This window comes from Lemur catta, chromosome 22 (assembly GCF_020740605.2).
Source record: "Lemur catta isolate mLemCat1 chromosome 22, mLemCat1.pri, whole genome shotgun sequence".
Taxonomy (NCBI): domain Eukaryota; kingdom Metazoa; phylum Chordata; class Mammalia; order Primates; family Lemuridae; genus Lemur; species Lemur catta.
This window is the reverse complement of record NC_059149.1, coordinates 28,264,537-28,290,504: the sequence shown is the minus strand read 5'-3', so window position 1 is coordinate 28,290,504 and position 25,968 is coordinate 28,264,537. Positions and strand designations below refer to the sequence as shown.

Genomic DNA, 25,968 nt, shown 5'->3' with positions numbered 1-25,968 from the left:
GTGGTCTTTTTGAGTGTAACGGAGACGATCTTGACAAGACAAGTTTAAATGCCAACTGTTCCGTATTTACGAGTTAGAATCCTAAGCATGAGAGCTAAAAGAGAGCCAGGAGAGCGCCTCGTCCTGTTCTTTCATGTTATACATGAGGAAACAGGGACCCAAGGAATTAAGCAGCTGCCTGACAGTTGCTAGAGGAACTGCTCCCGGAGCAGCCTACTCTGTTGTTCCCTTCTCTCCAGGCAGGTCATGAGGCTTGTGTTACCTTCCTCAGTGGGCCTCATGTTTGGAAAGATATGTGCCATTAAATAAAATTACATTTATTAAGAAAACTATTTCCCCATTTTAAATTAATCACACATAGCAAACGGATCTGCTGAGGGCACCTCTTAATATTGTCACTCCTCATCGATGTTATTATCATCGTTAGCATTGCTACCCACCACTCTCTTCCAAGCACTATGCCAGATACTTTGCATGTATTATCTGCAATCGCACAGCAACTCTGCTGTGATACCACAGTTCTGCATTTTTCGAAAGGGGAAAAGATTTAGGAAGGTTAGATTAATTTGATCATTCAGCTATTAAGTGGTATATAGGATTTGAATAAGGTCTCTTTAACTCCTAACTGTGTGATATTTTTTCCACTACATCATGCTGCCAAAAACAGAGAAACTCGACCCTTTTGTCAGTAAGCCAAAAGTCCCTCCACACAGTTCCAAGTTGAAATCAGTTCATGAATAATACTGCCTTGTGTTTGCCTGTGGTCAACAAAATGGTCATTGCTGCTCACTTCTGTCAATATGTCTTTTTAAAAAGCCATTTAGCAAACCAGCTGAGTAAGCTACGTTGGTTTGAGGGTACATGTGTATATATAGAAGTCAGTTCTCCTGTATCCTGAGTGGCATAGCAGTGTATTGAAGGGACTGGTATGGTTCTGAGTGAGCCTATCCTTGTTTCAAGAGTATTTGATACTTCAATTTCAAAATCACTATTATGAAGTTACTGATATTTAAATGTGTGCCATCTCTCACTCAGAGAACAAGTTTATCTTATTATGGTAGTCAGAGGCAAGACTCTCAAATGTCCAAGAGTCACTGCCAGTAGACAAAGGATTTGTGCCATATCACTATTCTCTTTGCATTAGTGATGATGATTAGGTTAGAATATTTTCTTAATACTTCATCCAGATTTTTTTTATCGGATTTATAAAAACTAGAGTATTGTGGTTAATTGGGCCATGAAACTTGCAAAGAAAGACAGTGATCAAATAGAGTTATCCACATAGCCAGAAGATATTGAGTAAAAATGCTGAAATGTAATAGATTATATCAAGATCAGAGAAGCCGAAGTCCTCGGATACTGCCTAAAACTTCAGTACTCCAATTACAACAAACCTGAGGGCAGTTAATACATTTCATTAGCACACTGTTGCATGGTTCAGAAACCTGATATCTTGCTGTAAAGCTTGATATTTTTCAGTAAATAATGCTTGAATTAAATACTGTGCTTCAACTCTGAGGCCATGGTTAAGTGACTGACTAAAGAGCAAACACAGAGATAAATATTAGGAGTCAGGTGTCCTGTGAAAATTAGGGAAGGAAACTATTATGTCTCTAACTAGCAAAACCATACTCTCATGTGTCTGATAAATACCATCTTGCAGTATCTCTCTTGTACAAAAACCTAATGAATTTTTAAAAAAATGAAGTTGCAGTATTTAGGTCTTTTGGGAAAAGATCAGCCCAAAGATCTATTGAACATTCTTTTCTTGAATTAGATGATCCAGGGCAAAATTGGGTACCCTGTCATGCAGAGAAGTTGTCTAGTAGACTGTCTCTGGAGACAGTCAAAATGATGACACCTCCCATTTATTATCCCAAGACCTGTCCTAGGTGCCATACCTGTGTTGTCGTGTCATAGCCTCCAAGGCTGAGGGTATTTTCATCATGCTGCAGATTAGGAAACTGAGAGCTCAGAAAGCTTACATGCCTTTCTCAAAGCCACAAATTTGCAGAGCTAGAATTTAAACCCAAGTCTATCTGACTATCTCTCCTAGATCAGATTGTGAATTATGGAATCTTAAGTCTGGAAGGGAATTTAGAGGTAAGAATCTAGGCCATTTATTTTAGAGATGAGAAAATTGCGGTTTTTGAAAGATTATTGTTCCCTGCTGTGTAAATGAGTTACTTTTACTGCAGCGTTTAAAGGGAGTATAAATCCTAATGTTTCCAGCCATGACCCAAGACTCATATATAATCCCAGAATACTATATATTTGCGTCTTTCTGCAGAACATTTCAGGCAATCCTCGGGGGCCCCATAGTACACTGGGGTGGGAACCCCACACTAAGGCAGAGAAACATTTACTTAGCTGTGAAGGGGCTGCAGCTGAGCAGCTGCCCCTCAGTGACATCCAACTTTCACACATGACACTCCTGTCCCCATTATCACCAGATTATCACAAGACCATGCCAACATCTGGTGACAGACAATGGCATGCAAAGAACTGTCATAAAAGCCAGATCGCAAAGGGGATTAAAAGGCTTGGTCTAGAGCCTGTTAATTGCTTTTTCATCTGCAGCAGGCTGTTTTATTTTGTGGTGTTTTCCTCCCCCATGCACCGCTTCCAGGGCACTAGGGACATTAACTGATTTTCAAGGTTGATTTAACGCAGCGTGAGTGAATTAGAAAGATTTCTTTGGAAAGTATTATCTTGAATAACACAATATTTGTCTTTTAAATTCATAATCAAGGTATATGTTACTGTTTCAAATTCCAGGTCTTTAAAACCCTAATGCTTGTATTTTTAAAGTGTTTTTCTTTGTTCCTTCAGAGTACAGGAGGGAAAAGAAAAGAGTTTTTATTTGATACCATGTTAAATACTTAGGATAATACTGAGTTCAAAGAGATAAAACTTCCAGGAGCCTCTAAAATATCTGTTTTGATACAGTATCCAGTGTATTTTCTATAGTTTGTGTTGTTTCAATATGTAGCTGCTTTTGCATTTAGGTACAAACGTATTTATAGACATTTAATATATAAAATCATACAATATGTATATAACACTTCATACTGATTCTCATAGAATATCATTCTACCTCATCAAACCTCTAAGAGAAGCCACGTTGAGATATTCCCTGGGAAAGTGATTTCTTTTTTTTTTTTTTTCTTTTCTCATCTAAAGTTCAGTGTCTCCCAAAGCAACTTTAGGAGACGTGCTGATAATTCAGCATAACTAATAGTTATTGAATTAAGCTACGTAGTTGCTTCTCCTGATGGTATGTGCTGGTTGTTCATTCATGTTACACATAGAAATTGAACAGGCACATTCAAGTAATCTCCCGGTATTTAAGAAGAAAATGCATGTTCTCTTTGATGGTGTGTTTTAAGTCTTTCAGACTGCATTAGATGAGGTTAGAACAGCCTGCCCCAGAGGTTCTTACAGTGTGGACTACAGAGTCCCCATGTCCCTGAGACCATGTCAGCAAGTCCACAAGGTTGGAACTATTTTCGGAACATGAAGACGATATTGTTCTTCAACATCATGTTATGGGTAAAGCTGCTACCATCCTCGCATGAAGCAAGTACCAAACTGTTCAAGTCAACTGTATTCTTTACTCACACATACAATTTTAAAAAAGAAAAAGCCAATATTATTTAAAGATATCTTTGACAAGCAGTAAAAATTGTTATTAAACCTCTACTGCAGAATGCATGTCTTTTTATTATTCTCATTTTAATGATGAAATGGGAAATATATATAAATCACTTCTGCATATCAAAGTACCATGGGTGTCTGAAAGAAATCACTTCTGTGTGATTGTTTTAGTTGTGAGCTGAATGAGCCTTTTTTTTGTTCATTGAATAAAATTGTTGCTTGAAAGAATGATCAAAAGACAAACTATGTTTATTCAAACTTCTGTTTTTAGAAGATATTTTGTTTAAAATAAATGAAATGAGTCTGGCTCTTCAAGGAAAACAACTGACAGTATGCATTATTCAAGCAAAATGCAAGGAGAATATGTTTTTGTGGAAGATAAGATAGAGATTTCTCTGTAATTAATATGCAATGTCAATAATCTATGTGCCACATTTGAACTTAGAGCCCGTGGCCAGCACTGTCCGTGAGGTGGCTGCTCAGGCACTGTCGCTCTGCACAGAGTGAGGCCGGGAGGATCACGGTGTGGGAGCTCTCCTTGGTCATTTGTCACTGCCTGTAATGACCTGCTTAGAGCCAGAGTTAACAGTGGGAGACTAATCTTACCTTTGTCTCTTCTGTAGAATTAGGAAACGTTAGCGTGTAGATGCCATTAGTGGTAAGTCCCGATTTGAAAACTTCAGCACAGTCTCTGAAAATGATTTGTTCTTCTTTGGCAGCAAAGGGGTTCTTAGCTGCTTTTGAAAAATAGTAAGGATTTTAATGGAGTTTATGAAAAGATACAAATTTGTTATTTCAAGACCCAATCATTTGGTGAGTTTTATTACATTTGAATTCTTATAATAAGCACAAGAATATGCCTGTTTTTTAGCCCTTCCAAAACAGTTATTCTTTCAGCCTGTATTCCTATTAATTCTCAAAGATTGTTACAAATGATCCAAACTTCCTTTTTTTTTTATCATCAACTACACTACACAGAATGCAAGTACTTCACAGTCAGCTATAATAAATTATTACTTTTTAAAAATCTTCCATCTTGAGTGAAATAGGACAAACTTATTATAGAAGAATAAAAAAAGAATGTACCCAACCAGTGCCACCTCTGCAGTGGTTCCATTGCATCCCCCACTCTTTTTTTTTTCCTCTTTCTTTTTTTGTTTGTTTTGTTTTGCTTTCTTTCACATAGCCGAAGCCAAGTCTTAATTTTCTTTAGAGTATTGGGTGGAGACATTTAGTTTTCTTTGGATTTTTAGCAACTATACCATAACAGTTTGCATTGAAGAGGAGCATAATGTTGATTTATCTGAATCTTTGGAATTCTTCTAAGTCTAAAAATTCTAGGGCTATGAAATTTCTTCACATTTTTATCCTGCTCTCAACATTTGGACTTCCCATTCGTTTCGGCCACATTTAAAAAAAAAAAAATACACAGTGTATGTGTGGTGTGTGTGTGCGTTCAAATTCTCGAAACTACATGCATTCTATTCCTGGGCCCTCCACAGGCCTCTGTGGCCGGACGGTGGGTGGGCAGCACAGGCCGACGGAGGGTCACGGGAAGGGAACCTGCTCTGTTGCAGGTGCTCGTTTTCTTTCTGCCGGAGTCTGGGCTACACAGTTTTCTCTACTTTGCTTCATCAAAGGTGGCACCTCGCACTGTCTTGGTCCCACCAAACAGCGTCAGATGATTGCCTCTCCCTTTTTCTGTGAATGTGACAAAAGTATGATTTTTCTAGATTACGAGAGAGCGAAACTCCAGTTGGAAAGCACACACGCTGCACTGGCCCCGCAGGGCCGGCCGCCTCCTCTCGTCAGACTGTGCTGCTGTTTCTGTTCTTTGTTTACTTGTTTAAGGAGGAGCCTTTTTTAAGTGTTTCTATTAAAGCTGGGGTATCAGCATGACCCAGGGAAAATGTGGGAACGTATTTCTTATGGAAGTGGAGAATACGCCTCCATGATTCACGTGCAAAGCTGCCGGTGTCAAGAGAGTGCAAGTTGAAAGGACTTTCTGAAATAAACCATAGTATGAACTAGACCCAATTTGTTTAAGCAAAAAAACTCAAAAAATGCCACAGAGATTATATATCACATCTTTAATGACCGAAGAGGCAGCCCTTGTTCCCTCTAATATCTCAGAGAAGCTGAAAGGTAAAATGATAAAGAAGGCAGAATGTATGTACGGACCTGGTGGGAGAAGGGAGGTAGCACCTCTTACGTGCCAGTTTATGCCAGCACTGGAAGTATTATCTGACTTAATCTTCACAACAATCCCGTGGGTCCAGTATTGTTTTTCCCATTTGAAAACTAAAGAATCTAAGATCTACTGTGGTTTGGTAAAATGCCCAGCCCCATCCATCCAGCTAATGATGGAACTAACTCAAAAGAGGCTCTTTACTGCCATGAATCAAAAGTATGTTTGGCGTGTTTTGCCTCACAATAATTAATTACTGTAATATATATTTCCCCTCACCCCTCTCCTCCTTCTTTTTAACTGGTTCTATATCAAGACCCTGTAGAGCTTTCATATGGAATATATGAAAAATAGCACCTTTTCTGAAAGATGAGAACGTTTTAGAATTTTGGGAGTTTCACTGACTAAAGGTTATTAAAACCGAAGAAAAACTGATATGTAAACTTCACTTACAGTTTGATGTTGATATCATAGTCAATAAATTATGAACTGTCTCCATCAGGTCATGTTGCTGCTTTTGAAGAACTGAATTATTCACTGTGGCAGTCACTAATTGTTTTTCTAGTTCTTCAATGATGGAATTTTGTTTGGATACTAACACCTGCAGCTGATCTTTCTCTTCCTTTATGGACTGTAGCTGAACTATGTGCTTGTCTTCCATATCCAGCACTTTCTTTTCTAGGAAACTTGTAAGAAAAATAATTGTTTGTTAGAGAAGTGTATTCTAATTATCTGATTACCTTCAAAGCCAAGTGTTTTATAAATATCTAATCATTTTCATAATTCTAATACAATCTTTTATATTTGAATTTCTACTTCTCCAAGGCACTCTGTTAAGATGTTATAAAAGTTATAAAGTAATAAGATGTTGCCGTAGCCCCAAAGAATCTCTCAAACTTGCTGAGATTAGATATGTAGATATGTGTGTATATGTACACATACATAGAAGTATATATCTGTGTATGTATGCACACACGTATACATACACACTGGAAAAGATACCCCCCTTCTGAGCCATGATAGGTGGAAGACACAAGTATTACAAGCATCAGATGCTGTAGGAGTTTAGAAGAAGAGGGAAAGTATTTCAAGCTATAGTGCTCATGAAGCATGGAAAAAATGTTGTGAAGTTTAAATTTAATCTTATTTAAAACTAGATTTGAATTATGGGAAAATTACATTATCAGTCCATGTAAGTTAAATGGGGGGTGGGGGAAGGAAATGTGAAGGATTTAAGTTGAAAAACAATGTGGAGGATCTTTTACGCAAGAATGACCAGAAAGCACAGCAAGCTACAGTATGGTTGGAATCACTGTTCCATACATTGTGAAGCTTTGACATACAAAGAAATTTCCACGTGACAGTTCAAAAAAATAGTGCAAGTTGTTGGCAGTATTTCAAAGTAGCTCACTGAATAGCTGACTTAGTATAGCAAAAGTTTGCTTTTCCTAAGCAATGTGTCCAAACTAAGGAATGAGAGTCATACTTTTTTAGGTGAAAGGCAATATGATTTAACAAGTATTAACAAAGATATAATTGATAATTTTAGCATTGTGCCATATGAAATTTGAAATCTTGGGGGGGAAACAGTATTCAGTACTAGGGTATTTTTCACAAACTGGACACATCCTAGGTCTCTTAAGAACATTATTATAATGGCAAACCAAATGAAAGTAATCACCACCTCCCACGTATACCCCGAATTACTGCAACGTACTGAAGAGAACATTATTAAATAACGCCATTTTAACTAAATGAAATTAGTGAGATTGTTATATCTCAATTACTGCTCTCAAACGTTTATTTACTACTTTGCAGAAGAGAAATTTTAAATATGAAAGAAAAATAGTTGCATTAAAAATTCTAATTGCTTTTCAAAACTCTAAACCAATAATGAGTTAAACTTGATACCCAAAGAACAGAAAATAATTATTTCAGCTTAGTTCTTGATTAACAGTAAAGAATGATTATAATACAGTAAGTTTATCAACATTTTTGGTTAAGAAGAATAAAGAACTATTTAAATTGTGAAATAGAACAGATATACTGTTATGAGCATGCTCCATGTCATATATACATGTCTTGATTAAAAATAAGGAAATAAGCACACTAGGTATGTACATAAAATTATCCTCATATGTCCCCAACTGGAATAAACTTGTGAAAACAAACCTCATTTATCACCTAAAAATTTTTTTCTATTTATCTTGGGGGGGTTTCTATATTTTACTTAAATATTAATGCAATCATATGGAATGTTAACTTTTGTTTTTACCTGATCACATGTTTTAAGAGGAAGTATTGCATCATGAAACATGCATTGACTTACACATTAGTGTAGCTTCCCCTGTTGTAGATCATTTTGCTTTGGAATACACTAAGTCCCCAAAGGCAAAGAAACTTGGTCAAGCTGGTATTAAAATGCCTAGGCTCATGTTACTTTTTCTCCACAACCCTCCTAGCATTATTTTTTTGTAGATTAACGTGCCTAATCTTGAGGCAGAGTTTGGAGGCTTCTGCAAGAGAATCCTTAAGGAGCCAGAGAATGATAAACAAAATAAAGAACCATATTAGAAAGTCCTTGTCAGTTCAGGAATTTTCCCTGCACCCTCCCCCTGCCCTTCCCTCCTAAGGTTTCTGATCCTTATTGGACATGAAGAAATCCATCATTTTGAGAATTCATCATTGGAGACAAGCTTTCATATCAGAAAGTATACAGGTCTGAATTACAAATATTTTTGTACTATTTTACCTGTTTTTATCTTGCAATTTGTTTATTTCACTGGTCTGATCCAAAATCTGTTTTTCCAATTTGTTTGTAGAAAGGGAGTGTTCTAGAAGCTGAAGTTCAAGTCTCGTTGTCTGATTTAATACCTAAATATAACAAAATGAAATTCCTATTGATCATTTTAATTAGTTTAATTTTATAGGTTTCCTTTCAATTAAAGTACCCACACTATAGGGGAATATAACTAAAACATTATTTATTAACTCAAATATCTTATTTTGGCATATTTTTCATTTTCAGAAAAGGCTTGAATGTCTTGGATTACATCCGAGTATTTTAAACATTTTTTTCCCCATCATGTCTTTATTTTGGAAAGTGGTTAATAGTTCTGGACAATGGTGTTTATGTCAAATAATAGAATGTTATTTTTCTAGTTCTGCCATATTTTTTCATTTCTTTTCACGCAGTGAGACAAGTAGGAATATAAAACAGTCATATTTCACAGATCAAAAGTTGTTGATAAATGAAAAAATATTTTCTCTCATCTCAAAACAAAATGTTGTTTCTCATATGTATTTGTTGTTCAGTAGACAAAGGGATTAGAAGTCACATTTTATATAATGCTTCCATTATATAAAAATATAGCTGATTTTTGGCCTGGCATTTTCTAGTCTGTATCCACTTGTTGTAGCCTTTTATTTTTTCTTTGCCATTTTTCTTTTTCCTATTTTAAAAATCATTTCCACCAATCAGGAAACAATAAAATGTCAATATAAAGTGGAAACTCAGTTCTGCTTTGTGGGCCTTTCTGACATACTGTATAACGTGAAACACCGCCTTTCCCATTGTATCCGAGCAACTTTAAAGACAATTCTTTAGTGTTTGGCTGCCCTTTAGCAGGAAGAATCGATTACTCACATCCTCTGTGTCATGGTTATTCAGGATGTGATATCACATGTAAATGCAAGTCAGAATTGTTGCCAAGGAACCAGGGACCTTGGAGGAAGCATTGTTTGCTGGGTATCTTTATGTCATTTGCAAAAGCCTTGGTCTGGCCCCACAATGTAGGTTGCAGGGATGGTCTTGTCCTCAGTCAAAACTAGTTTAGTTCATATCATGAAAACTCTTCTGTAAATGAATAAAGTCCTTGGCCAACATAAGCATTTAAGTTTTAATATTAATATCTGGAATATAGATTTGATTTGGCCTACATCTTCTTTGGGTCCCAACATACTATGTTGTTATTGTGTTGTTCATTTTGTTTTTTGAGACAGGGTCTCACTCTGTTGTCTAGGCTAGAGCATAGTAGCATTGTCATAGCTCACTGCAACCTCAAACTCCAGCAATCCTCCTGCCTCAGCCTCCCAAGTAGCTGGGATGACATGTACGTGCCACCACGCCCAGCTCAAACATTCTATGTTGGTTATTTCTAAAACGAACTAGAAAATTGAGTCTCCTGTTTAATTCATAAGGATTATTAAATGAGTACAATTTGTGGGAGAGGCAGGGAAGGATGGTGGGCAGGTAACCCAGGAGTAATCATAGCATTTTTTAACGTCACTTTTCCGAAGAGTGTCAAACAGCTAGACAGGCCTCAGGGCCTCCGTCCGTGGGCAACTGTTATGTTATCCAGGTCAGGTCACTGTCTCTTTGTGATCTCAGACCTCCAACCATCTGCCATGGCCCAGTTTGATAGCCTGTCATTCTGGAAGACTAGAAGAACCTTGATTCTAATTAGATATTTTCATATTTGAATTTCAACCTTTTTCACACAATCAGTAACTGCTTTTACCTCCTGGGATTAAATTTTTAGTACCTTATGATCCATTGTGTAAAATATTCATTTATATTTTTCCTAAACTGTTCTGCTAGAAGCTTAAAGCTGAAAGAGAACTTAGCAATTGGTTGTCTGGCTCAGCTCTTTATTTTGTAGTTCAAACCACTAAGGCCCAGAAAAGGTAAATGCCTTGCTCCTGTTTATCCATCTGGTTCATGGCGGAACTGGAACCGAGATGGAACTCAGGGCTTTTGCTTGCGGTCACGCATCGTCTGTGTTGCAGCACGCTGCCTTCCGCTGTTCCATTTGTTTCCTTCTCATTAACTCATCCCACAAACCGTTTTAACAGTTCTTTGAGATTGAGCTTTTGTTTTAGCTCATGCGTTAGATTCAAGGACACAGTTTCTAGCTCTCTGCCTCAGTGCTTTTCATTTCTCAAATGCACAAAGAGTTCAGGGCTTAGCAATGAAAAGTGCTATCTAGAGTCCAGAAAATACCACTGAGGCAGAGTAGCATTTACCTTGTAGTAGGTGTGCATAGCATGAAAATTACTTGGATGTCCTTAGTAGAATAATTGTAGTTTAACTTCAGTCTTAAAAATAAAAACATATTTACTGATTTTAAATTCATAACTAGCCATAATTTCTTATAAATTCATCCTTTTTCTCCTGTAGCTGTGCTTTTTTGTGTTGTTTTGTTTTCCATTATTTCATGGAGTAATCTCATGGCACGAGTGAGTGCTAATGTTTCAGCCGACAGGACCATTGTGTGTTTTGCATTTTACGTTTCGTTACTTACTTGGGCTTCCACGTCAGTTAGTTTCCGTGTCTGCTCCGCGGTTTGATTCAGCAGGTTCGTTCCTATTTCTATCATCACAGCTGTCTGGTTCTGGACCGCGTTCTGCTGCATCTCCACCATTTCCTTTTTCATGCTGTCCTGGATGTAGTTCTCAAGCTAGGGAGGAGCAAGTGTCAGAAGGCAGCCATTAGTCAATTGCTCAGAAACCTTCCCAAACATTTGTGACCTTTCTCTATCCTTAAAAAAATGTCTATTTAAAGACCTGTACCTTGCCATCATTTTGAAATCTTAATGGGTTTTTTATCACTAGCAGTGTGATAAAATACAGTGTGATTTTATTTTTACTCAAAATCTAGCAACTTATTTACATCACATGCAAGAGTGAGACAAACTGTTTGTTGTCGCTGTGTCCTCCAGAAGGCCAGGTCGTGGCAGGCCAGGGGGTGGCCAGGCCACAGCTCGGAGCGGGGCAGAGGGTGGTGAAGTGCAGCAGACGGCACACGCGTGTGCTGCCGTGTTGTTGGGTCTGTTCTGCCAAGCTGCACCTCTGTCTGCGTCATGCAAGAAATGGAAATTTCGTACTGAGAAGCATCACTATTTCTACCACATTCTTCTAGGCTCTCAGTTTCTCGCAGTACAGACTTCAGACGATGCTCTAAGATGGAGTATGAGGAAAGGAGCATCTTTTGATTTTAACGACAACCTACAGAACCACCACTCAGCCCCGCACTCCATGATGCCCTCCCCCACATCCTTCTTATTGAGTTCAATAGACCTCAACATTGAACTTTTCCTAACCTGCATGTATTTTTCACAATTTCATCATTTCATATGTCAGGCAAACTTTAATCCCACACTGATCCATTTACCACTTAAACATGCCATCAGATTGGTTCTTCTCCCCCTCAGTTACTAGGGAAGATGGACATGCCAACTAATTTTAGCATTAGCTTAAACACAAGAAAATGAAGTAGCTAATTCCACTGCCATAGGTGTAGATATCTATGATGGTAAAATTACAGAATTGAGTATAAATGCAGGTCAGCCTGGTACACGGGAACCACACGTGGGCTTGGAGTCAGGGAAGCCAGCCCCCTACAGCCTTAGGCTCTAGGTCTAAAGTTGCTTAACCTTTGGGACTCCAGTTTCCTCATATATAAAGTAGGGTTTCTGATTGGTCAGAGAAGTGTTTTATGGACGAATTAAGCTATGCCTTTAAAGTCATTGTGTGTGCATAACTCCAGGTGCCTAACATTTAATTTTCTTTCTTCCTTTGTTTTTAAATAGTAATCTAATGGTAACCACTATTCCATTCATTGGTCCAAAGTATAAGCTCATGAGGACAGAAACTATATTTTTATTCCTTTCCTACATAGTGTAACAAAATTTTTATTAAGTTGAAAGTTGATTATAAAACTGTATCTGGTGCCTTTCTTTAAAACTTGAAATTCTCTGCAGAAAAACCATCCATAGAGTCAGTCATCAGACATGATTGCTCCCAAAATGTTAACTGCTAAATAATTCTGTACTGTCTTTAAGTGCGGGGAAAATGGAATGGGAGGGGTGGAGTTTCTCAGAGCTCAAGGGCTTCTTTGCTGATGCACTTGACAGAATGTGTCTTACGATTGGTATTTTATGGTTTGGGGGTTAGGCTGGGGTGTATGTTTGCTGTTTCCATTGCTTGTGTGTCATCAGTTCCACACTCCCTCCTAGTGCCTTGTCTTGATGCCAGAGGTCACTCTCTGGTGACTGTCTTCCCTTAGCTACTAGGCAGATAAGTGAGCGGGAAGCATGACAACCTGCGTCCCTAGGTTCCATATCTGAGGATTCAACCAAATTAACAAAATATTCAAAAAAAATTAGAAATAGAATATAACGATACAACAAATAATGCAGGTTTTAAAACAATACAGTGTAACAACTATTTACACAGCATTTATATGATACCAGGTATTAAAAGTAATCTAGAGATGCTTTAAAGTATACAGGAAGACTGCATAGGTTATATGCAAATACTACCGCATTCTACATAAGGGACTTGACCTTCGTGGGTTTTTGTGTCCTCGGGGATCTTGGAATCACTCCGCAACAGATACAAAGAGATGTGTGTGCTAGAGCTCTGAACACTCCTAAAATCATGTAGTTGAAGCCTTTATTTTTCCATATAGATCAACATAGAGTAGACCACCATAAAAAACAATCAAGTGCTATTACTTGGCAGCTCAAGGGCCCTCTCTAGTAGGGCTTCATAAAATCTGAAGTCCCCAAAACCCTTGTTATCCCTTCATCAGGGCAAGCTCAGGCTTTTTAGTGTCTGTGATCTTTCTTAATTCATTCTTCTTCCTCACCCGCCCTTTTAAAAATCGTAACCTCTATGATTACAATAAACTATTTAAAAGAATTCGTAGACAGCAGTTTGCAATTCTCCCCTCTCCCCTCATCGCCAAGGGAGTAATGGAATCTTCGAGGTTGACAGTTAAAGCTGTACGTCATCCAGAGAGGTTGTCTTTGTTACTCTTAACACCCAGCAAAGATAATATTTGAAAAGATTTATTTTGGGAAGTTTGGAACTATGAAGTTATACTGAAGCTGGAGTTTAGCTTAAATCCATACTCAGAAATAATAATTTACAAAGTGGTATAAATAAAAAGTCTTAATCTCCTTACTGATTTCAGTACTTAAGAGCAGAATAGAAATTATCCTGTCTTTTGTCACTCTATATCACATAACTCGAGAGGGAAAATGGCTCCCCTAAGATCCCCTCCCCCTGTGTCTAGAGCTCCTGGGTCAAATGTGGTTCCATCCATCAAGAGACAGGAGAGGATTGTTTATAATTTGAAAATATAAGTCAAGTTTCAACTTAAAATTAAACTTAAGAACTTTAAAAGACATACAGGCCTAATTTCTAAAAATATCATTTCCTAACTCTATTCTCATATCTTTAAGCTTGAAAACAATAGAATGCAAAATACTATTTAAATCACCACTTTTCAGTTTTTCAAGATGACATGGGTGGGTGAGACAGAGTGTGTGTCCGTATTAGTCTTACATGAAAGCAAATTACAGATATATGTATATATGTGAAGTGTGTATTTGTATACGGATATTATGTATATAGTATATATGTGTGTAGTGTCTACACATGTTATTTAAATAAAGGGAAATTCTGTGTGATATTCACCCAACTGCTAACTAACTGAATTATCTGGGGGAAAGATGGAACAGAAAGAGAAATATCAAGTAGTGGATATTTTGTGTTGATTTAAAAAGATGTATGTTCTTACGCTTGAAGTATTGAAATTAAATTAAGGTTTTAAGATAAATGAGTGGCATGACAGTTGGGTAATCTTTAAAAACAAGGAAGAATACTATGTATTTAGCCCTAGAAACAATAGCCACAGTAATGACCACAATGATAGTTAATGTTCCTCAGTTACTTGTAATGCTTTAGGTGATGTGTGACTCTCTTGCTTGGACTCCAGGCGCCTGGCATCAGCGTGGGCAGAGGCACTGCCGAAGACTGGGACACCCTAAACAAAATATTAGTTCAGCCCAGAGGCCACCTCACACTTTTCCTGCCTTGTAACAGCCAAAAGTGATACATCTCAGCATTGGCCTGAGTGTGCCAATTCCAAGTCCCACAGGGCCTTACAAAACAGACCACTTACCACCACTCAGGTAACAGCCCATTGTTACCAACAGAAAAGCCTAGGATCAAAGACAACCAATGCCGATTTCATCTTCCGGGAACATCCTGACAAATTAACATGGTTTTTCCTCCAAGGAATAGTAGTAACCTTTAGAGTCAGGAAGACTATGGACGTTCATTTTACACATAGTGTAAAAATAAACATTTCTGAGTCGCGATCTCCCATTTAACACAGCCCTTCCCTAAGTTGCCACATAGCCAGGAGCATGAGACCAGACCTAGGAGAGAAGCCCATCAGGCTGATCCTCACAGATAAAGGAAGCCTGAAATTTCCCCGTCTCCTGACCTTGATGGATTAGGTCTTTTCTAGTTTATTGCCCTGGAATGTCTTTCTGTTTAGCATCCCTCTTATTTTTACTGTCTGTGACTGAGACCCAGAAATATAGAAATCTGCCCGTTGACATTCCATTCCAGCATAAGGAAGTCTTGGTACAAGAAAAAAAAAAATGAGGTAAATAAGCTGTCGTCCACGGGCAGCATCACACTCTGCTCCCTTCCGGCAAATGTTTCCCATCCTTGTCGTCTGTACTTTGCTGCTCTCATCAAAGCAGTTCGAAGACACTTGAAACTCCCTCGGGAGGGGACATGGTTCTTTCCAACTTCACATGTGTGGCATGTGAAACTGATTCACGTGTGCAAGAACTTTTGACATCACCTTCTTGTCTGAGGAAGTTTACGCCATGATGGGGATTTGTGGGCCCAAGGGCCTCGGAAAGGGTCCCCTGCGCACATGTGAAAGGACAGCCTGCGTCCATCGTGTCTGCTTCTTAATGGCTCAAGCGCTCTGCAAAGTGTGGAGCCGTGAGCTGTTCCGCTTTTCTCAGCACTCAGACGAATTATCCTAATTCAACATTTTAGGGCCATTGCTATCATCACAGTCACACGGTGGTTCCTCAGTGTTATTTGATTTGCTAAAAATAGTTGCACCCCAAACTCAGTCTTTAAGACTTGGCAACACATGGAAGCTCAAGCAACCAGAATAAAATATTTTAACGTGACATTTATATATTTTTAACACGGAATGTGTTCTGACGTCTTTTATTACTCTCCCAGCATTTTGAATGATCAAATTTGACAGGAAAAAAAAAGTCCATTTGTGAGGCAACTATGGCAGATTGAGTCCACCTTAAAATGTTTCTCTGGTCATCTTCCTTCTCACCAAGATTTTCATCATTGTTTCTTACACCAAAAGAAAAGGACTCTTGAAACTGGCTCCGTAAAGGAAGACGTAGGTAGTACAAGAAAACTATTCCCAACTTGCCGATTCTGATGTTGATCTCTCACCAACTGTAGATGCGGGTTGAGAGATCATTTCTATTTATTATTAATAAATAAAGTTCGATGTCTTCATCCCTTTTCATTAATTAGTTGTTGCCGATCTGAGTGACCTAATTTTCCTAATAAATTAACCAATAATTTGAGGTTTCCCTTGGAAACATTTTGCTTTATGGCATTTCAGTCTAGAAACAAGATATCACAACTGTCTCTCTCCCACACACGCAGGATGTTTTCTCTACCTCAGTTATTCCCTTCTTCCCACTCAGCCTCCACCACCCTCTCTCTTCTGGAGGGTCACGCAGCCCCCTGCTCCCCTTCCGCTCTCCCACCTTCGGAGTCAGGAAGCCAAGTTCAAATGTGATCACTCGGCATCTCTCCTGTGTCCCTGCACCTTTGCGTGAGGACAGTGTCCAGATTCCTTCACTTGGCAACAGGCACCATTTCTGACCAGTGCCCCAGGATCTCTGGCCCCATTCCTGGGTGCGCTGCCCCCAGCTGCGCCTGCTGCCTGGGCGGCCTCATACCCCGCCCTTGCCTCTCCTCCTGGAGTCCTCTCCCCTTCCCGGGATCACCCCTCCCCCACTGCGCTCTCCTCAAAGACACTGACTCATTTTGGGTTTCTTTTTGATACTGAAAACTTTTTGTATTTCTTTCATTTCTTTTTAAATCTCCTGATACTATAAGTAAGATTTCCTGTTTGCTTGGGATACTGAAATTCTGTAACCATTCTACATATACACCCTAGTAACAACAGGCAAAACATTTGCTCTTGTAATTAGTTTGAAAACTTGAATGCAAGATTATTAAATCCAGGAATATTCTGTTTGGAAGGCTTTTGACCTAATGTTCTTGGTTCCCCGTCATGAGGAAACTCTAAAATATCGTTTGAGGTCTCCGGACAGAAAAGTGGCAAAACCGGGCTTTCCTCCCCCTCCTTATAGAGTTTGGGTTTTTTTTTTTCTTTTAATCTGAATATTTGCTGCCTAAGCAGTTCCGTATTTCGTGACAGAGGCTGAGATTAAAGGGGAAAGGACCAGGAGATGTGTGTCTTGGGCAAAACTTTGTCCTCACAACCCACTCGCAGGAGCCTGGGGTAGGTGCGTTACCCACAGGTGAGAGGTGGTGTTCAAATGCCCTGTGAGCTGGGAGTAAGTTTTTCCCTGTTTTCTCTTTGTGTTGATACCAGCCTTGAATTTACAGAACCTAGAAAAGCCCCTATCCACGCTCCCTGCCTTCCACTGACTCTTCTGACAGTGCTGGCCGTTTTCTTCCACATTCCACTTAAGGCCCTGTAGAATCGGGCCCCTGGCCCCGGTTCCCCAGCTGGTTCCAGTGACTGCTCTTCATAAGCAAACCTGCCTTCATCCACCCTAACCACATGGACCCCACTCACATAGGGCCTTTCAAGCACTTCCTATAACTAATTTGTTCTGGTCTACCCTTTTTACTTTTTGTCTGTTGATTTGAGTGACTTTCTGATATTGTGTCTAGATAACCAAGTCCTTTCCTCCTTTCCCTACTGTAAAGAGACTAAGAGTTCACTTGTTGACTGCTGTAAACTCAGAGATGTGGGTGGGGCATAAAGCTGCAGGCCTCGGCTGGTGCATTCTAAAGTCACTAGTCCGTCCCTCTCCTCCTGTGACAGAGACAACCAACAATAATTTGAGTCTATCAGTGCATCTGTGCCCCTCAAATCCTGTCTAGTTTGTTCTTATTTGCGAGTCTAACTACATATTCCTTTCATGATTTAGTTGGGGGGTGTTTTTCACATACACTCACATCTATTTGTGTACTCCTCATACCATTACTCCAAAATCTAAGAAGGAAATATGTTTTTTCCCTCCAAACATTTCAGTCATTTTCTACTGAAAAAGTGGCAATTTCTCATCAACGGCACCCCATTTTAAATATGTGTAGGTTTAAAAAGACTGGCATAGTAATCTCATATAAATTTGCTTGGGCATTTCATATGGCAAAAGGGGTCACACTGTACACAGGAGTGTCTCTTAGAGGGTGCATATCTATGTGCCCACGCCTGTCGGGGCTCAGGCTCACAGCACCTTACAGCTGACACTTACAGATATCTGCCTGTAAGTTGAGGAGCAAATAATAATGCAGCAGACATTGTAAGGTCATTTATGCATTTATGTACAGCAAGAATAGGTAAAGCCAGTTACAGTTTCACTGTGTGTGTGTATCATCTCACTGGATTCTCACACTGCCTTCGCCTGGGTTTCCCCAAAAGCTGAACCAGAGACAAAGGCAGGCATGCAGGAAGTTTATTTAGGAAGTGGTCCCAGAGCAGCGGTGGGGGACAGGTGAGGGAGGCCAGTTCACACGTGTGGCCTCAGTCAGCCTCACGGTGGCGGCTGGCGAGAGGCCCCATAGGACCCTGTATCTCAAAACCATCCACCTGGGGCAAGAAAGAGAATTCCCATCCCTCAGTGGGTACGGACAGCCCGATGGGCATTAACTCTCCACGTTTTGGGGTTGTGCTTGCAGGCGTGCTGAGGAGGTTCCCGTGGGGGTCCCAGGCCTCTTAGAGTGGAGGTCTCGCCGGACAGGGGGCTGGGGTCTGCGGGAGGCCCAAGGCAGGGCCTGTGCCTGGGATGGCAGGAAAAGGAGGTGGGGCCCTGGGGATTCCAAGTAGCAGCAGAGGGTTTCTCTAGCATAGTGGGAGGCCTACGGGACCCCTTCTGTGAAGGAGAAAAGCGGGACTCAGAGAGCCGCTACGCCTCACCTAAGTCTCGTGGACCCTCGTGTGTGGGATGTGGTGGGCAGGCTAAGAGGAGCGATGTTGGGACCCACACGGAACGGGAGCTTGTGTTTGTAGCTGCAGTCAGCAGTTTGCTGCAGCGGGTGTGTTGGAGAGCAGAGTATGGCAAAAGCAATGTTCTAAAGAAGACAGCATTTCCAGTAGACTGGGGAAAAAGCAAGGCTGCAGACAGGAAACTGAGGCTGAAATCACCCTGAAAGGAAGATAGAACATGAGCTTGGCAAGGCTGTCACAGCCAAAGCCATTGAGAAGAAATTCACTTTAACCTCAGCAAATACCTGATTACATGTAAGATACTCTGCAGACTCTGCTATTTGTCTGTTTCTTGGGATATTTTGTTAAGTTCTCAGCTTAGAACTGTGGTCCCCAACCCCCGGGGCCACGGTCTGTGGCCTGTTAGGAAATTGCCACATCACTGCCTGAGCTGCTCCCCCACCCCCACCCCCAGTCCGTGCAAAAATTGTCTTTCATGAAACCTGTCCCTGATGCCAAAAAGGTTGGGGACCACTGCCTTAGAAGATATGAGTAGTGTTTCCTACAGTGGTAGAAAGAAAACATAAAACTACTCTCTTTTTAAAATGCACCGAATGATAAATGGTTACAAATAGAAGCAGTTGAAATTCAGCTCACAGAATGAGATTGATGACTTTGGGCTACAATATACCAGGTGTTTCTTTTTTTAACGAAACTAAAGTGTTCTTACCCTTCTGAATTTAATGTTCATTGAAAGGAAAAAAATAAAGTTGGCAAATATCTTAGTGTCTTTCTATGCCAGGTAGAATCTTTGAAACATGTATATCTACAGATACATATGCATACATACGGCTATGCTTGTGAGGGGTGTGTGTGTGTCTTTTTCACTTCTCTGTGGAATAATCGACATTACAAGCTTTGGTGGAGGTTGAGGGAGACTTTAGAAACCAGGGATATTGTTGAACCGTCACTGTATGAATGAGAACACTAGGCCCTGGGTGGCAGTGCTAGCGGGTAGCAGAGTATAAATTAGCACCTGGTCTCCTAATGCTTCCTCCAGTACCCTGACCACTACACGGATGTGTCTGTACTTACGTTAAAAAAAATGTGCTGAGTGTTGTTAACGTTCTTACTTTTTTACTTCTGTGATGAAGTATCCAGATCCCAAAGGCTATTTGGGCCTTTTCTCTGTCCGGTTTCTGCTGTCTCTTTCTGTATTATGTAGGCTTGCTAAAATCCTGGATGGATCTCTGTGGACAAGGCAGTGTGATCCTCTTTGAAGCAGGTTATTTTTTTTTAATTAAAAAACTGAATTTACCCAGTCACAATGACTGTTGTAGACAGATGGCTAAAAAAGGGAAAATGCTAAAGAAATTTAAATGATTTTTTTTCTAGCAGGCACTTTCAAGGCAAGCTAGTTTTTGCTGTCCTTTATAGGGACAGCAGGAAGCTTATGTTGTTTCTGTTTAAACAGGGAGGGGATTGGCCTTGGGAGCGTGGATGGGAATGCTTGAGAAATCTCAACTGGGCGTGCCTGCCTGCTGGGTCCTGCTGCCTCGGGACAGACCCCCCCACTCCAGCTGAGACTCGCTGCTGCTCCTTCTCCTCTTCCCACTAGCACCCAAAAAGTGGAAAGAATTCCAGTGGATAGAATTTTTGAGATAATATTGGAAGATGCTCAAAATACACAGGCTTAATTCACATGAAACTCAGTGGGAACACACGCCATATTTTGTATATGAAGATGTACTACTGACCTGCGGATCAACAAATGTGTTGAACCGTTAAAAACGGTTCCTTTCTCAGTGTGGGTGATAGCTCTGCTCCGAACTGTTCATATTCTCTTCCCTGAGCACCCTTTCTCTCTACGTTACCCAGGTTAGAGTGAACACACACAAACATACTCTTGCATATTCTCCAGCGATTTGAGATTCCCAAGACGGGCGCTGTGGGTGGTGGGAGCACAGGAGCCCGCAAGCTTCGCACTCTGTCTGCGGAGTAAAGCCGCCAAGCCCTCAGTGAGAGTTGCTGCAGTGTAAGGCCGGGAGATTTTTAGGCAAGAAATATAATCTTTTCATTTTGATTTTCATGTGCATAAAGCTGTAGGTGAAGCTTTTTTAATTTAATGATTTTTATAACCACTGAAAATGCTTTTCTGAACTATTTAGGAGGGAAAATTTACCCCTTCTATTCAATTAGATTTTCTGTCCTTTGACCTCTGGTTCAGTTCCCATTCTTCTAAGCATTTAAAGCTACAAGCTTTTTCATATTTCCATATTTATTTACATAATTTCAGTCCCCTTCTGTGCACATACTTTAAGGAATTGTACATCTGCCTGTGCTTTACAGAAGCTAAAAGTGACCAATTTTTTTAACTCACATTAGAAACACGAATTTTTCGTTTAACAAGGCTATGTTGTGCAAATTAATCTTTAAAGTTGTAATATATTTTTAAACATTTTGACAAACTTATTTTAAATCTGATCAGCAGTAGAATGTTTCTAAAATAAGAAGCAAAGGCAAAGCAATATTCAATACCTAAATTATGTGGCAAGACATAGAATAGTGTGACTTTCTGTTTTCTATTTATAACTCTTATCTTCATTTCTTGATCTGAAATTTGATAGTGTTCACCGTTGGAAATTCTGATAGTTAAGCTGGGACCACTGTTCATTTTGGAAGGCCACAGAAAAGCCCGTAAGCATGTTCTACTTCTGTCTGTGGCTCTCCATCCAGCAAAAATGTTCTGAAAACCACATGTGCAGTGTTCTGTGATGACTGTCGTTCAACTCCACTGAAAAGAGACTGGGAGCGGCCAATGGTGATTATGACTTTGAGCAAATCATCAAGCTTCTATAATAATTATGTCTTTCAAGGCCTCCTGACCCAAAATAACAGAGTGTTTTACTACAAAATATATGTTGTATCAAACTTCTTTTTACAGAATACCAGTTCTAGGGATGATGTTGTTTCTAACTCATTTTCAGAGGGAGTGTATCAGATTTTTGTCTCAGGGGTGTGTCATTCATATATTGAAGAGGAGGAATCACTTTCTCTCCAGTGTTTGAGAAGGAACAGATGCGCAGCATTTGGCCATAAAATGAACATGTCCAGTGGCATTTAAAACACGCTTTATTTTATTTGTATAAGATTACTTATCCTAAAGTAAGTTTTGCATAAAATTGCACTCTGAGAAGGATTCATTTAAATAAAGGCATACAGATGGCATTTAGAGTTATACTTTGTTGAAAAGGACCTCTCTTATATACTAACTTGCTGTATATAACATCTGTTGAACTGCCCAAATCAGGAGGAATTGAAATATGTTTTGTGGCCTATTATATGATTCCGAATTGAACCTGCTAAATACCATACTTTTTGCTAGTTCTTTTCTCACAGTAGAATCGTTATTTTGATTTGTAAATGTTGCTCCTTGGGGACTGAGATGATGTGCTAACACCCAGCAATTCAGCTTTATAAAATGACATAATAGATTGCTGTTCAAATTAAATGCAGTCACAGACTTCACATTGAGCTAAAGAAGCCACGCAGGAGTACTTATATGATCTCATGTACATAAAGTTTAAGAATAGATCAAACTTATGATGGTGGTAGAAGTCAGAGAAATGACTCTCAGGTGGGAAGAGTTTGGGGGCTGCAAGAGGTTATTTACCGAGACGGGCCCTGAGGGAGCTTCTAGGGTGCTGAAAATGTTTTATATGTCTTGATCTCGGTGCCAGTTAAATGAGTGAATTCGTATTTTAAAAGTTTGTCAAGCTATAAGTTTAAGGTTAGTACACTTTATATATTTCCTGTGTTTTATATCTCAATAAAAAGATTTTTTAAAGGAAAAAATATCTAAAAATGAAACGCTTGACAAATTTGGCTGTGACACTGTGACCCTAATTACTATGGGGGACTTTGACTGCAGCTTTCATCTGGAAGTATCTAAATAATGCCTAAAGAAATGGACTTTGGAAAAGTAATTTTAAAGTGACTATCTGCAGAGAACTGTGGATTAAACCATTCCAGCCGCCCGAAGAGGGTTAAAAGTATTCAGTTAGGTAAACTGGTAATTTAACATTCCAAAACAGATTCTTCCCAGATCGAGCATAAAAGGCATTTGCTCTTGGAAGACCAAGAAAGAATTTATGCAGTTCCCATTAGTCTAAAAATAAATAATAAATAAATAAATGTCTGAGTCATATATTGCATCTTGTTGGAGTTCAGTGGCTTCAGTGTAGGAAGAAAATGATTTCTGCTATGGATAATTATTCTACATCTTGCCCATTGGAATGAATACAGAATTGCTCTGAAAAAAGTGAAATACATGAATTGATTAAATGTAATTCTGCTTGGAGTTACTCCAATGCAAGTGTTTCTTACTTTTGAGGAACAGTATAAAAATCTGAACAAAATAGCTTTATTTGTGTTGAATTAAGTTGAGGAAGAAGTTGTATTTGTGATTTTTGAAGGTGTTACTGAGTCATCGTTAAGGTTTGGGAATCAAACACACCTGGTGTGGATCCCAACTTGGCTCCTTAGTTACTGGCTCAACACTTTTAAACCTCACATTTCTCGTTGGTAAAATGGATATATAAATGCCTACTGTGCTTTGTTAGTGTAAAAATTAAATGGAACAAATTCGCACGGTTCCCAAACTGTGTGCTAAGGCATCCTGGCTCCCTGCAGCAAACTCATAGGAGCAATGGGAGATAGCTTAATTATGCAAGGCAAACCAAACAATACTTACCATCTCTCAGCCACTAGAATAATAGCTTGCAGTAACTCGAAGTTTCAACACTATTAGATTGGGCCCCTGTACAAGACTGGGTTTTTGGTAGTTTCTGATGTAAAAAGCAAGTACTGCAGGAAAATCAGCATGGAGCTTGAAGCATGTTGGGAGTGGCAGTGCCCAATCTGATCCAAAGTTTGAGAAGCTGGGCAGTGCCTACCTGGCAACTATAGTCCATCCACAAGTCACTGGGGTTACTTAAGAAAAAAATAAAGTATCATTTATTTCTCCCAATTTATATGTATTTGTGTTTCAAATTGGTTACCAAATTGTCAGGACATAAATACATAAGCTGTTTGAATCTCACTACTTAGTAAATGTTATAACGGTCAGGTGTTTCTGTTGGCCTAGAGGTGCTGTGAAAAAATAATTAATGAGACACTAACGGTGCAATGAGCTGAGAAAGTTTGAGAACATCTTGCATAGAACCTTGCATTTCGGAGGATGTAAACTCAAGCCTCTTCCTCCCCTTCCCCCAATCCAGATATTGTCTTTAATTTTAATTGCTGATTTGATACGCATATTGGAAAATTAATAAAAAGAGTAAATTGTAATAAGACCTTCAGTAAGACATATACCTCAACATTCTCCTAATTTCTGAAACCATTAAGAAAAACAACCATGTTCCTTGCAAGACAGTTGGCTGGCACTGCATCTCCTTTTAGGCCAACAGCTTTTATAAGCACAGCGGACTTCAGGAGAAACATTCTGAGAGCCACATGCATGTGTTCCGTGGGGTGTCGTGGTTGCCGCCGGGCGAATGCATTTTTGGAGGTGTAGTGGCAGTGCAGGATGGTGCCAGTTTTACAAAAGTTATGTGGCCCATTTCTGCTTGTAATTTATGGTTTGCACGCTTGCCATCCTCACTTGTTCTAAGATGAACTAGTTTTATAACATTGTTATACAGAAAAGCCAAATGTACTTGAACACCACAGCAATTTGGGAAGTAAATGTCCAGTGTGATTCTCCAAATGCTTGTGGTAAAAGTACAAGGGACTTGAATCATTTTCCCATAATTAGTTTCAGTTCTGGAGGTCTGCCCCCTCCCTAACCCGCTTGCCTTGCATTGCACGTCTATTGCAATGGAAGTGCGTGGAAAATTCCTATCCCCTTTCACTCCACTGCAAGAGTTATAAAAAGCATGCCATTCAGAATTGACTTTTTCTTCTGCATGCTTGAATTTTTACTCACAACTTGAAGGGGGAAAAAAAGTCATTTCAAGAGATATTTCTCTATTTATCAATGGGTGAGGGGCCGCAGCACCACCTTGGGCCGCCACAGAATGGCTGGCCTCGTTGGCTCATCATCAGGGGGTGACAAGACAACCGGCAGCACCTCTTTCTCAGAGCCACAGTGACACTTGAGAATCCCATCTGACTGCCCCAGGCAGTGGGAACAGAAGCTCACATGCCGGTGGGAATCTGCCGGCTGAGCACAGGAAGAAGGCAGCAGCAGAGCAGAGGGTTTCCTATTGTTGGGTTGGTTTGTTTGTTTCAATCAAAATATGAGTCATCTTACCCCCATTTTTTTTTAACCAAAACTCACTGTGGTTACTTCTCTAATTTGGTCTTGACTCCTGCAAGCCAGTTCAGTTTTATCAGTGGTAGTGCATTCTTGAACGCTTTCCTCAGTTGAAGAAATGTAGTTTCAAATTGAAGTGGTCCAAGTGCCAGCTTAAACTTTGCGGTTTAGCATCTTTATTGAATCCCCCTGGCGGAAGGACCTACACTGGAGTTTTGGCTGCTCTTTGGGAGTCAAATTATGAGTAGTTGGTTCCACTGGAATCTTGGCTCTCTCCTGGAGTGGCGTCAGGAGGCCAAGGCCAGAACATACATGAAGGCTGTGTTCCAACCCCTTCCCACACCCCGGCCACTTCCAGGTGGTGCGTGATGACCTGGGGCACTCTTGTGCTTGTCCTGAGCCCACAGCTTGGAGGCCTTTCAGGGAGAAGTCCACACTCGCCTAGGAAACCTCCTAAAAGTGGCAGTGGTCAACTCAGAATTGGGATTTGAATCCTCATCTTCATCATCATACCAGGGGTCCCCAACTCTGCTTCAGCCAACTGGAGGGGGGCTCCAGGCTGCTTCTGGCCCCCTTACCGTGCAGTTCAGTGGTCCCAGTAACTGGTCAGGAAGCAAGATCAGGCCATTGAGAGAGGCACTGAGGGGCTTTCATAACAATGACCATAAGTCGTATAAGTTAAAGCTTAATACTATGTAGAAAGATTCGAAAAAGAAAAGCAAACCCGTGTTCACAGAAGCAAGCTGTCATCTGTCCCCTTTCTTTCCC

At 39.9% G+C, this 25,968-nt stretch overlaps 2 protein-coding genes across 4 annotated transcripts in view; one reads left to right on the top strand and one right to left on the bottom strand.

Moving 5' to 3' along the window:
* Positions 1 to 25,968, top strand: part of MCPH1 (microcephalin 1) — a 174,496-nt gene that overhangs the window by 83,919 nt on the left and 64,609 nt on the right. The gene's annotated exons all lie outside the window — the stretch shown is intronic.
* ANGPT2 (angiopoietin 2) overlaps positions 1 to 25,968 on the bottom strand; it is a 49,432-nt gene that overhangs the window by 10,183 nt on the left and 13,281 nt on the right. Inside the window, exons 2-5 of one of the 2 annotated variants that reach the window (XM_045535646.1) lie at positions 11,149 to 11,304; positions 8,598 to 8,719; positions 6,299 to 6,531; positions 4,264 to 4,394 (exon numbers count right to left, since the gene is read on the bottom strand). In XM_045535646.1, coding sequence (XP_045391602.1) covers positions 4,264 to 4,394; positions 6,299 to 6,531; positions 8,598 to 8,719; positions 11,149 to 11,304 — 642 coding nt within the window. The remainder of the gene's footprint in view (positions 1 to 4,263; positions 4,395 to 6,298; positions 6,532 to 8,597; positions 8,720 to 11,148; positions 11,305 to 25,968) is intronic. The other variant, XM_045535647.1, reaches the window with a different exon arrangement.